The sequence below is a fragment of the Pelobates fuscus genome, chromosome 5 (assembly GCF_036172605.1).
Source record: "Pelobates fuscus isolate aPelFus1 chromosome 5, aPelFus1.pri, whole genome shotgun sequence".
NCBI lineage: Eukaryota > Metazoa > Chordata > Amphibia > Anura > Pelobatidae > Pelobates > Pelobates fuscus.
Genome location: NC_086321.1, coordinates 199,127,299 through 199,144,657, shown reverse-complemented (window position 1 = coordinate 199,144,657; position 17,359 = coordinate 199,127,299). Strand labels below are relative to the sequence as shown.

Here is a 17,359-nt window from a genome sequence, read left to right as displayed (position 1 = left end):
TCTGGTTACACAGGTAGACCCTCTTCTTCTCTGTAATGCTTACAAACTATGTTTATTTAGACTAACAGTGCTGCCTGGCAAACGACCTTGGACACACTCCCATGCTATCCTGTTGCAGCCTATCCTCTCACTGTCTAGCATGGTGCAGTGATCTATCTGATTAACAGCCTGTTTTCTCTTACTTTCTGTTACACCACAAACATAGTCAGACACCAGGCCTTATAGCTTCCCTTCTGACTAACACTAAAGTCAGATGCATAACTAGAAACCACAGGGGCCCCGCCCCCATGTCTACCCCCGCCATCCCTCCTGTACGTCTATACTCCCACTCCCATATGTTCTCCCCCCGCCACCCCAGCATACCTCTATCCTCCCCCTTCCATACATTCCCTCCCCACACATGCAGACTCGCATATGGGAAAACACATGCATACACACACACTATCATACAGACACACATACAAAATGTTTTGACTTCCCTGGGGCCCACTGGTGGTTCAGCCTGATGGGAGTCAGAGTTCCCACACTGACTCCCTCATCCCACGCAGGCTCTGTGTGATTGCTGGGAGGAGTGACCGAGGCAGTCACTTCCTCCCAGCGGCTGACATCATCACAGCGGGGCCGGTCATGCTATTAAAGCGCTGCAGCACTGACCGGGGCCCCTGGATATTCATTGCCATCGGGCGGGCACTAGGTCACAGGGGTTGCTGTATATTGACTGGATACATCACAGGTGAATAGAATGCATGAGGGGTTAAGTTGGAAATTGTTGAGTTTCCTTAGTACATCCCAGCTGTCCAGTAAAAAGGATTGGATTTCCTTAACAAACTACTGTAGGACCTTGTCTATGAAAATGGACAGGGGTTGAAGAATAGTCAGATTCAGGAACTATGGGACGACCAGAGGGTTTTTCGAATCCTTTTTGGATCTTAGGCTATATGTACAGTGCACTCATAATCGGATTGACTTTGATCCAAAAACTGTGCGTTGTTTTTTTTTTTAAATCAATTACGCCTCTAGTGAAGGCATTGGAGACCAGTTCTGATATATTGTGTTAGTTCTGGAATGGCATGGCATCTTTCATACAGTGGTCCATAAACTTCCTTAATGTAATCTTCTCTATTCTTTCAAATCAATAAATAATAAAACCTAGAGGATAAAATAAGTGTATCCTGCAGAAGTAGCTTTTGTTACGTTTATCAAGGTCCTTTGCTACAAATGTTGGTACATCACAAGGGGATACATTTTCTGTGGGTATTCTAGTCACAGTCGGTTGTGGGAAAAAAAAAACACTTTCAATCTTAATGTCCTTCGGGTGATTTCGGAGATATTCACTACAGCCACAACAACCGAACTACAACATGTTGAGACCCTTATAGTAAGTGAATATCTCCCACCACCTTGACAGATGTGGAACATAAGGCACTGTGCAAGTGCCTGTCATTTTGTCCTGTTAGAACTCAACAAATTTGGAGTGATTTTTTAGGATATTACGATTGAAAGTATTTTTTTCTCAGATTATGTAGGATTATGAATCAATGGCCATCACGGTTTCATGACTTGATTCAGTTACAGATTATGGAAAATACATTTGACAGCATACAAAAACTTTACTGAAGTAGAAATAATCTTGTATGTTTTATTTGATGTTTGTAAAATAGCAATAAAGCAGATAATCTTAGGGTCTTGTTTTAGAACACTGCTGCTCTTAAGAACATGACTGAGTACACAAACTATATTATAGAGATATAGGATGCACATAGATTCGTTTTTTTATGTTTTAGGGACTGAGTAACAGATTATAAAAATTAAAAGATTATAATCATTATTATAGAATTATAAAGGAACAAACAAGTCTATAACCAAAGGATATTTTTTTTTTTCATCTTTCTGGACCTGTATTTTAAAAACAAAATTCTGTTCATTAGACCCAGTCTGCTTTATGCTGAACACACAGACTTGATGTGTGGTTGGGATGATTTCGCTCTGTACCTGTAACAAAAACATAGGAGCAAAAAAAAAAAAAAAACGTTTTATATATAAAATTTACAGATTTTTTTTCTCTAAAAAGTGGGACAAAGACAAGCACCAGTGATAGATAGAAATAACAAGTAAACAAAAACACTACTCATTGAAACAAAACAAAAATAGTAAATAAGAGTATTTTATAGGTCTATGATAATGTCATGGTTTAAATGAATATCTTAATGAAAGCTTGCAGAGGAGTTCCATATTGTAGAATTGGTTTCATATTATCATGTAATTAAGCCATCATTTCTTTCCCCATAGTGAGAGGATACCATATTTTATTTGTAACATGATGAAAAGAATGAACGGTACTCTAAAGTCATTTCAAAATATAAATGCAGGACATATGTTAAACAAGTTGAAGTTAGAATTTTATATAGGTAGATCTTTCAACTGAGCTGTTGAGTTTAAATTAACACCCGTGGGTGGGGATTTAGATTAATGAGTGGTGATTTGAATTTTATAACATGACAGGAGGCTTCGTATTTTGCTTAAGTCTTTCTTTACTTAAGCTTCACAGCAGCACTTTTTAACATAGTAACAGGATAACCAATCAGAAAAAAGTGACAGGGTGTAAAACTCCCTCCCAGTGATGTCACTTCCTCTTTCTTTGCTGCTTCACACCAGTACAGGTCAGAGTGCCACTGTCTCCTACTCTCTGTGGGTTTCTGTGGTTTATTCATTTATTTATTTTATCTGTTTCTCACATACTTTTGATATTATTGTGGCAAATGTCTGCTGGGATTTAACTATTTTAATTGAAAAATGTAAAAAAATTCTCTTCGGCTTATTTTTCCTATATCTCCTGCTACTTAATATATCCCCTTTTCTATAGTTTTATTCTTTATTTATTTTACAGGTTTCTCCCATCCTTTTGATAATATTATTGTGGCATATGTCTGCTGGAATTTAACTATTTTAATTGTAAAATGTACAAAATTTCTCTTCAGCTTATTTTTCCTATATCTCCTGCTACTTAACATATCCTTTTTATATTGTTTTATTCTTTATTCTCTGTTTTTTACTTTACTTTCTTTTGCCTCATTCAGCCCGGGTTGCGGTTGGCAGTCGCTGCCCCGTGTTTCCCGGGCTTTCTGGGCCGTGGAGTACGCCTCTGACGACCCTTAGTGCGCACGGCGGCCATCTTGGATCTCGCGCACTGAAGCGAGATCCAAACGGCCATTTGATCCTCTCCTGCGCATGAACGAGGTTGCGGCGGCCATTTTCTTGGAGCCGCGACCTGCGCTCATACTGGCCGTGCGGCGGCCATCTTGGTGTATCGCTCCTCGTCGCGGCACCAATTATAAATTATAAGATTCTACTAACTATTCCCTATTGCATTTCGGACACTATTTATGCCGACCAGTGGATCCCACACTTCCTAAGTGGGTTCCACTCCTTCCTCACCTAAGGGGATTTATATACTGTAATGCCTGTTACTTTCATTGTTGTGCTGTGCTGACTCCCCCTAGTGGTGATTTGAAGATACTGCATACAAATTTTTTATGCCATTGAATTAATTTAAAACTACTATCAAAACCCTGACCCCACACCCAATTCCTATCTATAGTTGCATTGGGGTATCTCCCCCTCATCATATATGATATTTATCAGCCTATTATATTAATCACCTTCCACTGTGAATTTATAAAGGGTAAACCCCTAAGTATTATTTATGATTGCTGTTATGATATACAGCCCATGATTGGCCAGCTTTGTCTGTGCCACCATACCTCTTCACGGGTATAAACAACTATATACATACACACCCGGAGGTTATTTATGATGGATGAACCCCAGCTTAAGCTTGCACTTTGGATTTAACCCCTTAAGGACCAAACTTCTGGAATAAAAGGGTATCATGACATGTCACACATGTCATGTGTCCTTAAGGGGTTAAAATATATTATTCTGTATGTATATAATACGGCCTGGATGTACATTCTATTACCGGCCTGTTCAACCCCACAGGTGCCAATACTATTACTATGGAGGCCACATACCAGGCTAAAAATCTGCAAGCTCTCATAAACGCGGCTGTCGCCTATTCACTTGAAAAGGCCCTGGCTCGGGTGCTGCCCTTAGAGCCCAAGGAGCAAAATCTCTGATCCCCAGCTTTCTGCTAAAGAATCAGAGGATTCCGATTCTTCACGATGGAATCTCTCAGAATCCCATAAATGCTATTGGAAAGGGGATGGGCCAGAAACGCATGGGTGAATGCCCCAGACAGGCGGACACTAGAGAGAAACACTCTGTCCAGCCTACTCTGCCGGAAGAGGAGGAAGACGCTTTTGCCCTACATCCCTTAGCCATTCTAGATAAATGGCAAGCCGACCACTCGTCGGATGATGTAAGGGACTGGCCTGAAGCATTCTTCAGGGGAGCACCTTTTCCTCAAGATACTATTAGTGACCCCACACTAGAGCATACGGTTCCTTCTTGATTATGAGACCCCGGGATCAGGAAGTCCGCAAACGCCTAAGCAGAATGGCCAAGGCCTACCCTACCGGACAAGGTCGCTATGATCCCAGAATTGACACGCTGCTTTACACATACCTAGCCAGAACGCAGCTTACGCCTCACCCAGGGCAAAATGATGGTTATCATTGCAAAAATTATTTTACTGGCTGATGACGCCCTCTCTAGAGGGACCATTGGACCCATCTGTATTCGGAGAATGGGCACTACGCTCCATATGCCTGCTGGGCAATGCAAATACATCCCTCTGTACAGAGCGTAGGAAAGCAGTGCTGCTGCACATGGACAGAACATGGAAAGAATTAGGCCCCAAAGCCAAAGGTCTGCTATTTGGAGAACCCTATACATTAAAGAATTACACAAACATGTAAATCTATACGCCACACTGATCAAGGTGCAGTCATCCATAAAAAGAGTGTTTCATCAACAACCCTCTTGGGTTTTTGGCAGGGCTGTACAAGGGGTCATGCAGCCAGCTGTTTTGGGCCACAGGCCAACGGCAGCGATCCCACACATCACCATTCTTCCCGAACTTACACCCAAAGGTCGGATAGGGGAAGAGGAAACAGAGCCGTCACACACTTCTCTGCTCGATTCAGAACTACGAACCCTACTCCCAAAAGGAGCAATCCAACTCGCCCAAAACAATGAGGGCTTTCTCAGTTCTATCTTCCTGATCCAGAAGAAGTCAGGGGAACTCTGCCCGGTCATCAACCTCTGCCATCTGAATACCTTCGTGGTGTACAAGCATTTCAAAATGGAAGGCATACATCTCCTCCGAGACATACTGTGGCCAGGCGATTGGTTCACCCGACTCGACCTCAAGGACGCATACCTCTCTGTGTAAGTACACCCAGCCAATCGACGCTTCCTCTGCTTCCTTTGGAACCACCAGACCTTCCAGTTCACCTGCCTACCATTTGTCCTCAGTTCCGCACCAGGGTGCTTCACCAAACTGCTCAAGCTGGTTACTGCACATCTTCGAGCCAGGAGCATACGCTGCCTAATCTACCTCGACCATCTCTTACTACTTTGCGAAGACATATCAACACTGCGATTTCAGACGAACTACACATCCTCATTGCTCGAATCCTTAGGGTTCATTATCAACCAGGAGAAGCCGTCACTTTCCCCATCCAAAATGGTCCAGTTCCTCGGCTTCGAGATCGACTCTTCGACATGTGTTCTCCGCTTGCCTCAATACAAACTATCGGCGATCCGGAAAGAACTACGTAAGACTCTTCGACAGGTGGATATGCCTCTCAGAGGTTTAGCTAGGATTGTGGGCCTCCTTTCCGCTCCCATCCAAGCAATCTACCCGGGCCCCCTACACTATCGGGCCATGCAACGCCTGAAAGCTCAATTTCTCCGAGCCCACTCGTCGTACGACCAGGGGGTCCCGACTACCACCGAAGTAAGGGAGGAACTCCGTTGGTGGCTCCTCCACATGTCTGCTTGGAATGGCAAACCAATTTCGACCCCACTCTGGACTTCGTAGTAGGATCAGACGTGAGCCTTCGAGGCTAGGGTACAACTTGTCATACGACCTCCACTGGGGGACCCTGGACAATCGCAGAACACTCATTCCACATCACTTGTCTGGAATTATTCGCAGGCTCCTTCGTAATCCGCAGTCTGGCCATTTACCTCTCGGGCGGCTGCATTCTCCTTCGAATGGACAATATCTCAGCCGTCCAATACATCAGCAGATGGGGCGGGGCCAGGTCTCGCACACTTTCAGAAGTGACTAAAGACATCTACTATGTCTGTTTTCAATGCAACATCACGCTTCGAGCGGAATACCTTCCGGGAGAGACGAACATCACAGCGGATTGGTTCTCACAGATCAGTTTTCCTTCACATCTCAAAACACAGGGGCCCATTTGTGCTGGACCTGTTCACCTTCCAAACGAACTTTCAAATCCCACAGTTCTTCAGCTGGCTACCAGACCCAGAGTACTTGGCATTGAATGCCTTCCTACAGAGATGGACGATGATGGGGTCCTATGCCTTCCCTCCATTTGCAATGATCCCGAGAGTCTTTCTCCAGATTCGCAGACAACTAGTCACGCTTGTACTTCTCCCCACTCTGGCAGGGCCAAGTATGGTTTCCAGACCTTCTAGAGCTCTCCTGCCGACATACTCTCCTTCTACCGTCATTGACCAATCTCCTGGAGGACCCTCAGGGGCTACCTCATCCGATAGTATAACAAGACCACCTCCAATTAGTGGCTTGGACTCTTCCCGGGAAGCCTGGAACTTCAGACGTTTATCGCAGAGATCTAAGGAACTCCTCTGGAATTCTTGGGCTCATAGAACCAGAAGATGCTACCAATCATCCTGGAACTCTTGGTGCAATTGGTGCCTGGAACGGGGTACTGATCCCCTTACAGCCCCTAGACAATTTATCTTGATTCTCCTTGCATACCTCTTAGACCTCGGCCGCTCCTACCGGTCCATCAACGTTGCCCAATTGACCATCTCGGCAGCCCATGCTCCTCTATGGAGTTCCAGTTGGCCAGGACCCGTTGGTCTGCAGACTTTTACGGGGTGTTAAACTGACTCGCCTTCCAGCACCGAAGTACTCACACCTATGGGATGTTAACATCATGATCCGTTCCTACAAGCTTGGCCGAGCAACGAAGACCTTTCTCTCCGCCAACTCTCAGCAAGGTTCACCCTGTTACTTTGCTTAGTTTCTTTCCGCTGAGTGTCTGATGTTCGGGCATTCGACCATGACGCCATCACAGAAGGTGTCACTTTTATCATATCCAGACGGACAAAATCAAACACCTCTACTATATTATATCCTTGTTTCCCTAACCATCCAAAATTGTGTGTAGTCTCGGCTCTCTCTCGCTATCTATCGCTCACCTCCACTCTTCGTATATCTTCCTCCAGTCAGCTATTGATCTCATACATTCGACCACATAACCCAGTGTCAACCATGACTCTGGCCCGTTGGGATAGATGGTTACTTTTCCTGGCAGGGATAGAAGCCTCCTTCAGAGCCCACTCCTTCAGAGGTGCGGCGGCATCAGGAGCGTTTAACGCTGGAGCATCTCTTCGGGACATTCTTCAATCGGCAGACAGGTCCCGGGAAGAGACGTTTCGCGATTTCTACTTTCGTCCAGCTGTACAAGCGTCCTTAATCCTACTTGGGGAGCGTTAAAACAGCAAAATACGAAGCCTCCTGTCATGTTATAAAATTGTAGATTATGCTAGCTTTAGTGTACCTATAATCTTAATTTTATTAATGACAGGAGGCGAGTATTTTCCCACCCTTTATTTTCTTCCCCCCCAAGTTTGTCGCCTCTTTAGGTAAGTTTATTGAAGAGAAGGGTAAGTACATTTTGACTTACTTGAGTATATTATAAGGGGTTGTACTCTACAGGGTGGGAGGCTAGATATGATGTCCCATGTATACTTCAATATATGAATTAATGGCATTGATTTTAGAAGTCCATTTTGTGGATTAATACTCTGTTTCGACTCTGCTCTCTCGTTTCAGCGTAAAGCTTCCTAAAAAGGACAAGCCTAGTTCCGGTCCCTCTCAAGTATGAACTCTCCTCGTCTGGTATGCTGAGATTCTCATCCGGTTCACCTACGGTTGCCCTGTTCCTGTTCATTTCGCAGCCAGAAAGAGGAAGTGACATCACTGGGAGGGAGTTTTATACCCTGTTACTTTTTTCTGATTGGTTATCCTGTTACTATGTTAAAAAGTGCTGCTGTGAAGCTTAAGTAAAGAAAGACTTAAGCAAAATACTTGCCTCCTGTCATTAATAAAATTAAGATTATAGGTACACTAAAGCTAGCATAATCTACAATTTACACCCAGAACAGAACTGCAGCTTTCCATAATTGTACCTCATCATGTTGTTTATGTGTTTGCATGTGTGGCACCTGTTATGGTGTGCAACAGTGCCCCTATGTGAAGTCTTCATTATAGAAAACATTTTGTACTACCCTGTAAATACATATTTCACACAAGTAACTTTGATATTTGCGTAACACTATGAAATTAGTTAATCCTGTAACTTCTAAAAACCTGTTAACATGTAGCATTGATACAAGAGTGTACATTTACAACACACAGCTGAATGCAAACACTAATGCTATCAGAGTACAATTCGGAGATCTGAGTAGGAGTAAATTACTGAAAAAAAATATTATACATTTAAAAAAAAAAAAACTCAGAACAAAACTATTAGTTTGGCGAAACATGTAGGATTACTCACATCAAATTACTTTGTTTTTACTTTAGTGTTTTTATATACACTTTATATAATAAATAGCAGTCTTTTTTTCACCTGATACTGGAGTCCGGCTTTCCATACTCGCAGCGTCACTGCTACAGGAGTAAGGCGTTCTGGATTAGCCCCCACTAATATCGGGGGAGGCACCCTCCTGCGATTTATTCTACTTAATCCTGTGAGTGGCATTTATTTTGCACCATTGTTTCATGTTATACAGTGTTACACTATATATGTTCCTTTGTGTTTCCCTATCTTATTTGTAGATCTACAGCTATATTCTCCAATACATTTGCTTCTTTTGTACCATTTAGAAAGGAATATAGTCTGGGATATTCCCGGAGAAGGCTGCTATCACTATCTAAAAAGATACGTTTATTTCCATCACACTATTCATTTGTTTAAAGTGTTGGATGTGTTTGTTTGTTTAAAATACTTGAAACAGACATGAAATATAATTTGTACAATCCAGTTGTACAATAAATACAATCCAGTTTTAGCCTGTTAATTATTATATATATGTACTTATTAGTTGGCATTTTATAAGTCATGTTTTTTAATATATTAGCCACGTCCTTGATCTTTTGAACTCTTACTTTCCTGTGAGAGCCACCTAGAAATACTCTGATAGCTGAAATTTTCTTGTTACAAAACCGAAAGATAAAATTATTAGACAGTGAGCTTATGTTATGTAGGATAATGTTTCCTTTAACTAATACTAATATTTAGAATACAGTATTACATTGTCAGGGTATTTATAATCGGCAGACATTTTGTGCTATGATAGAAATTTAAATGTATATTGTCAGAGTCACTCTGAACAGAGGAGACTCAATTTTTTTTATTTTCAAGCTAACAAAAGACACAAGATTTCTATCCCTTCTGTAAAACTAACCACTTTGCCAGAGCTAAGGAATGCTTAGTATATACAAACCTGTTGATAAGAAATGAGAACGGGGGATGGAGAGACTGTCTAAATGCTAATGGAATATAATTAATTCTAAACCCAGACATTTGTGACAGAAAAGATTAAATAATGTAATTTTACTTTCGATATTGTATATGATCCCATTGTAATTTAGAGGTCATACTTAGTTTACGAACTGTCATATTAGAAATTATAGCAGAATTTGCCAGACACATAGTCTGAAGAAAGCCCAAAGAAACTCTTTGAACTGACAGAAAACTTAAATTATAAATAACCATAAAGATAAGCTAAATGACGTCAAAATAGCCACCAGGAAAAGTTAATTATTTCCTGGATAGGAATGTTTAGTGGGACGAGACTGCCCTCTATAGACCAAATACTTAAATTGCTATCTGGAAGGTAACCACACCTCCAGTTTTCTATTGGTCATTCACCTAGTGAATTTTCCCTTTAAAAAGTTAAGACAAAGGGAAGAGAGGTTTGCAAAGGAAGGAGTCAGAGGAAGCAGTCAGAAGCAGGCTAAGTCAGGAGACAGAGAAAGAGACCCATGACATTCAAACTCCTGAGAATACCTGAGAACATCTCTCTAACTTGTAATTATACTGGTTTCATTTAATTAATATTTTTCTAATAGCATGATATATGACTGGATAAATCACGATCAGATTTCGATATTTAGAAATCTGAGTTAACTAAGAAGTATATAGTTATAACCATCCCATTCCGCAGATGGGAAAAGAATAACCATGTATTTATGTGATTTATCACATGTTAGCATATCGTGATATTTATCCAGGTGTATTGATTTGCTCTAAAATAAGATAAAATATCTGTTTAGGCAAGTTAAAATTCTGCTTATAGAACATGGTAGATTACTCTTATTGGATGGTTCCAGGAAATGACTAATGAGCTGGTTTAAATGTTATTTTATTTAAAATTACATGAGAATAGGTCTTAATTACCTAGGAGGTCTAACCAGCATTGAAAGGGTTATTCTGTCAGCTAAAGTTTTATGGCCTTAAGCTGCAAGCTCTGTGTGTGTTAGTTTCACTTTCGTTTCTCTGTGAAGTACCGTCATAAATCTTGTCTTGACAGCTAATGTTGTAGATTCTATACTGTGTTAGCCATTGGAATGTGTATTGCCATTAATTGCATACCATGTTATACTGAATATTCATTGATTATGGTCACACATGTTACTTATTATTATTATTTAAATTGTCACAATAAATTGTATCTAATTTTATAACAAATTGTGATTTTATTTATATGGAATACATTTCACTTACACGATAACGATCTTTGGGATCTGAGAATTGAAATAGTGGGCAATTCTCAACTGTTTACTATTATTATCCCATAAATATCCCCACAACATGGATAAATAAAAAGTTAAATTCATATGTATGCAGTCTGGATTTATTTATTACTGGCATTTATAAAGAGCCAACATATTCACTAGCACTGTACAGTTGGGAAAAAGACAAACAATAAGAACAGACCGATACAACAGGTAACAAATTGCTATCTTGAAGAACAGTCCCAAAACACCATAACCTCTAGTGTTTACAGTGCCAGGAGTTTTCTTTTGCCTCTCTGTAAGTAGTTAAACCATTTTAGAATTGTTTGAGGTCTTACTTGGGGTGTGCTAGATGCTGGGACCATCCTCTCTCCAGCGTGCTTTAACGCAGTTAGGGTTCCAAAGCACACCCTAAGGATCGGACCTTTCCTCCAGACGAAATACTTATCCCTCCTTGCAACAACCGAGGCAGTCCCCCTGCAGTCATCCCAAGTCATGTGATTACGAGGATACTGCTATCACATGCCTCTGATCAGTTTGAGCAGCAGGGAGACTGCCTAGGTAGTCCGGCGATCCCCCAATATATAATAAATAAATAAAATAAAAATTATATATACACATACACTTGAATGAATATAGAAAATATCATAAGTGTATTTTCAAATGTTTTAGATTTGAGAAAGGGAGATTTTCCTGAAAGCTTGTCATTCAACATTTGTTAGTCTAATAAAAAAAGGTATTTTAAAACAGTAAAATTAGTTACAATGGTGATATCATTAGAGAAAGTACGGTTTCTGTGTGAAAAATGCAAAACACAAATCTGAACAGAGTTTATAACGAAGTGGCTACTGAGAAAAAACAAAAACAAAACTTAACATAATCAATTTTTAATACCTTTGGTTGTCTACTTTTGCAAATAGTATGATATGATCGTGGTAATTTTTATTTCTGGCCTGCCATATGGTCTCAAAGGCAACATATGGGCCCAGCAAACCAATCTGGAAAATTTTTATATGTGAAAACTGAAATGGTCAAGCACTTTTTTTGACCCTGTAACTTTCCAAAAACACAATAAAACCTGTACATGAGGGCACTGTTGTACTTGTGGTAACAACAGCATACAAATATGTGCATTGTATTGCAATACAAGCCAACAGTATTATGACATACCCAGTTAAAATGCCACGCAGAACTTGGAATATAAAAAAATCTTAACTTACACTATTTTAGATTGTATTCGTATTTAATTAGGTTTCATACATACATAACTGATGTGAAATGAAAGCCCTATTTCTCATGAACAAAATGATCTATAATAAGTGTTGGCACACTTAATATAAAAGAGGTAAATTATGGTTGAACAGACACATCTAGGTTTTTTTTTTGGTTCAGTACTTGGCCAATTGCCTCTGTCCTTAAGGAGTTAAAAGAATATTTCCCAAATAAGGGACAAATATACAATATACTAATTATACATAAACGTGGTTGTGAATTGTTTAAGCAAACTAAAAAAATTGCATGTAAAGCACTTATCAGGTTAATGAAAACTACAGGCCTAAAACATTTAGGGCTCCAAGACTGACACCAAAATATTTAAACACTCAACAAGTGGGAAAAGTGACCAAAAAAAAAACCAACAACAATAAAAAGATACAGAAATGGTTACGGTTTGTAGATTTTATTTCTTCTGCAGAATGTGTGGTTCCTTTAAATGCAGATACATATAAATGTAACAATTCCATTAATTGGCACTATATTTGCATCACCAGTGCACCTAGCCATTTAAAATACCCATCAAAATCTTGTTAGCAAGTTTTACTGAATGCATATGAAAAGGAAACAAATATTAAAGAGGTTAGGGAGGAAAAATTAATTAAAAAAACAAAAACAAAAACTGAAACAGTTTAACATGCAACTTTATTTTGCTACATTTAACGTATAATCTAAGCATGCAAAAAAAGAATGGTTTGCATTGTTTTCTTTTTTTTTTAAAGGATATCACATGGCAGCCTGACATCACACACACAGAGAACACAAGTCTACATCAGGTAAATGTAAGGCTATTTGTTCACACAGAAACATAGCTTGCAGTTACAAGCCCTGTGAAAGTTATGGATAGTAATGTTAACCCCTCATAGGAATCAACATGTACATTAACAGGATTAACACAAGCACTGCATGCAGTTCTAAAACAAGAGCCCTAACAAAAGCCAAAGGAGTGTGATTGGGAGAAGTCTGCCTCCAGTTACCTCTTAACCAAGTGCATATTGGTGGGATTTAAGAAGTTACACAAAAGGAAAACAAACACAGACAATATTCTATTTGAAACAGAAATAATCAAATGTGTAAGAAAAACGAATTCCAAAAATGTAAGCATAACTTTACCAAACATACAGCTTGATTTTTTTACAATAAAAAACAAAAAACTTTACAAAAGCTATAAAAAAAACAAAAAACAAAAAAAAAACCTTACTGCAGCTGAGTTTAACTATACATAATGAGTGTGTATATGCACACTTCTAATGAGTGTGCTTCAAACTACTATTGGGGCTCACGGAGCCAGGCTCTGCTTTGAGATTTACATACAGGACTCTTCAGAGTCAATAAGTCACTTTAAAGATCCGCAGGATAGAAACACTGTTGCAAATCCACTCACTTTGATCAAAAACATAAAAAAAAAAAAAAAAAAAAAAAAAAAAAGCTATTTGCTAAACAATAGCCTGCCTTTGGTTGTCCATAACACATTGGACATACTGCAATAGCAGCAAAGACAATTACTGTAATGCTTTTATTATGGGAGCATAAGTAAGCATTTAATAACAAAAGGAGGCATAAGCCTTAAGGCGAACACATGAAATGTTGCAGAAACTGGAACAAAGGTATTTTAGGAGGGTAGCAATGGGTAGCACGCATATGTGCATAAAGTGAGACAAAATTCTAACCCTTAGCAGCACATGGAGAACGTACAAGTTACATCCTAGATTCAAGGTGAGTTTCTTAAAACCCCATATTGTATTGTGTTTTTTATGGATTATAGCGCTCTTATATCCAGTAAAATTGGTTCTAGGCTTTAAGTACACCAGATGCATCACTACTTATTGACTGAATAGTTATCAATCAATAACCTACCATCCCAGTTGCTGGGAAATAAAAGGTTACAAACAGTTGGACATAGAGGATTGCATGAAACAACGCTCATTAAGGGTTCTTGCAAAGAATATGAAATTGCTTTAATACATTTACTGGAAACAAAACCAAAAATAAAAATTTCTCCAACAAACCACCCTGTTATTTAAGCTGATATCAGCTCAAATTATTTGCTGGAATATACACAGTCAATTAAGAATAAATAACACAACAGGTTATCCAATAAAAATTATGTCAATATGTATCATACCACAAATTGGGTCAAATTCTGTAGTGCTATCTGGGCAAATATTCACTAAATAACTTTTGTTAAAATGCTGGTGTATAAAACCCTTTTATTTTTCTTTTGTTTTAAGTCAGCAATTGTATCCACAGTCAAGTTTGAATGTAACCATTTATATTATCTGAGAAAAGTAAAATATGGCAGCTGGCTTACATTTTGTAGTGGCATGGCAAGTTTAAAAATTTTGGGAAATACCTCCACCCCCTCCCCCCCCAAAAAAATAAAATCAATTATTACAGTAGGAACTTTTAATTCCATGGTGACTGTTCAGCTTTCAGAACTTTGCCCCACAGCCACCTCCTGTACACATTACTCAATATGTGGCATATTACAGCTAATACAAAACAGATAACATGTTTGTACCACATCCACAAAAGTAGCATAACCTGGAAGGTGTGTATGTGTTTTAAACCCAATTTGAAAAAAATCAAGCACAATGAAAGATGACTGTTCCATTTTCTTCAAGAGAAATTAAAAAAAAATATCCAAAAAAGTACACAGATCTTCATCATTTCTTCACACTTTCCTTTCATAAGTGCTTTAACAAATACTACTATATAGGGAAGAAGTGTTTATTTTGATCACTCCTTTGACCATCAAGGGAACACGTACATAAGCTAGATCTAGAATTATCGTAATGGTGGGTATAGGAACTTTTAGCCTAAATCAGCGTTTCCACATTATAGGTTTATAGATGCTTCCATAGCTTTTGACAACAAATACTTGGCTGCACTCAAGCACTCACATTTTATTTAAACATTGTTAGAATATTGAGTAAAAATAAAGTAACCAGTTGTCCATCGTAGTACTTTCAACACATATATATTTTTTTCTCCACTTTGTGGTTTCTTTTTTTTTCTCATTTTTTGTTTTGTACAAACCATCAATATGCAAAGTAGAAGAAAACAAAACAAAACAAAAAAATTAAAATATTTTTTTTTTTTTTTTTACAAGTCAGGCAGCTGTAATAAGAAAAAGAGACAAACAGACGAAATTTCAGACTATGTTAAAGGACAGCATGATAACCATCTGCAGCATTGCATTTCTGACAAAAGTAACAAATAATTGGGGGAAAATACTTTCAAAGATAGTCTTTTGTGATGTAAAATTGTCCTGCAACCTATAAGACATTAAGCCAAGTGCCAGGCCAAGATAATAAGACTGCCAAATAATATAATCCACATTATACCCAGCATGGTACCACATGAAAAAATGTTTTAGATGAATCTATAAAGAACAATGCACAAAACTGATAAAGCCACCCATGTTGTTTACAATATACTGTGCTTGATTGGCTACAAAGACAGAAAAACCTCTTGGCAAGGGAGGCACACCAACACAATGCAATGTCTAGGTGGGTCTGTCAGACCAGAGGGTCTGTGCACTGTAAGATTCTTCAGCAGAGATGCTGAAAGAAATATAAAATAATGTATTCATTATCACATTAGGGAAGTTAGTTATATAAACCATATTCTTATGAGTGAGTAATGAGTGTTGAGGAAACACAACAGTAACATTTCTATAATCTTGAGTTTTGAAAATGTACAAAGCTGGTCTTTTCTATCCTCCCCATCTGCATGGAGTTTTTTCCCCACTATTCAGATTTCTCGCTCTCTCTCTCTTTTTTTTTTTTTTTTAAATCTCCCTTCATATTAAATGTTATTCACAGAAAGTGGTCTATTTGTTTTGTGGGAGAGATAGTATAAGTACACTGTTCACAACAAAACATTGTTTTCTTTTAATTCCATAAAGGGATTGTGGGATCGCAGGAATATTGGAAGCCTTCATATAATCAGAAAGCAGTGAAATATGTCTGCAGATTTTTACATTTGTTAGATCCATGAGTTTGGCAGTAGGTCCATGATCTTATCTAGGATGTCTTCACCAAATCGTAGACATAAATATGGAAATCGTCATCAAATTTTATGAAATAAACTGAAGGTTTGGCTTCAACTTGATGAATAACCATGCCAGTCCTTTTTGAGCCATCTTCTTTGGCATATTCCACTTGCTTTCCTACTAAGCTGTCCACAACTTCTCCGGGCTCCCTTTCAGCTGGAGGGGAATCATCTGGTTTTATCAATTTCAAAAAAAAAAAAAAAAAAGGTTAGTTGAAAGCAGATAATACACTATATTAGAAATCAACACATGTACCTACAAGTTAAACAATACAAAGGAATTCAGTGTCAACCGCTTCTAAGTAAAATAAAAATAGCAATACCTACCAAACACCGTTGCAACTAACCAAGGTTATCAGGAGAGAAGTACTTAGTATAAAGACTATATTTACTACTTGTGATTAAGCTCTGTGTAGTAAAGTCAGTGTCAAAACAGAGACACAGTAAGGATATCACTTGGAAATGAGACTGTGTGCACAGTAAAATTTTTGTATAGTTTGTTCATATGTTTATCAACTATTATTTAGTAATTCTAAAATGACACACTACAAATGAGCAACTAGTTTAGATCCTCAGTAGACTAAGAGCTAAACTCTGTATGACATAGGAACCCTGTATTTATATATTGCTTAGAGGTACTTTTAATTACACTGTAGGCACCCAGAGCACTTCATCTCAATGAAGTGGTGTGGGTGCAGTGACCCTGTCCTCTTAACCCTGCAATGCAAAACATGACAGTTTTAGAGAAACTGAAATGTTTACATTGCAGGGTTAAGACTGCCTGGGTCCTAACATTTATTAAGAATACTGATATTAAGAAAGGTGAATCAATGGATCACATACTTTTAAGCAATTTGTTGAAATTTGCCTTTTGTGGTTTAACTGTTTTTCTTTAATACAATAATTAAACTCTGTGAAAGGATAAAGGCATTTCACAAATACATATTCTGGTCATACCAGGTATTATTTGCTTGAATGGTTTTATTTGCAACAATAAGCATCACAATAAATCATGCAGACATGTCACTGGGTATTGTAATGATC

General features: G+C 38.6%; 1 protein-coding gene across 5 annotated transcripts in view; it reads right to left on the bottom strand.

The window, feature by feature from the left end:
• Positions 1 to 12,649: 12,649 nt before the first annotated feature.
• SPIN1 (spindlin 1) overlaps positions 12,650 to 17,359 on the bottom strand; it is a 116,396-nt gene continuing 111,686 nt past the window's right edge. For all 5 annotated transcript variants that reach the window (XM_063454945.1, XM_063454949.1, XM_063454947.1 and 2 more), the window contains one exon: positions 12,650 to 16,487. In XM_063454945.1, coding sequence (XP_063311015.1) covers positions 16,288 to 16,487 — 200 coding nt within the window. In that variant the 3' untranslated portion in view covers positions 12,650 to 16,287. The remainder of the gene's footprint in view (positions 16,488 to 17,359) is intronic.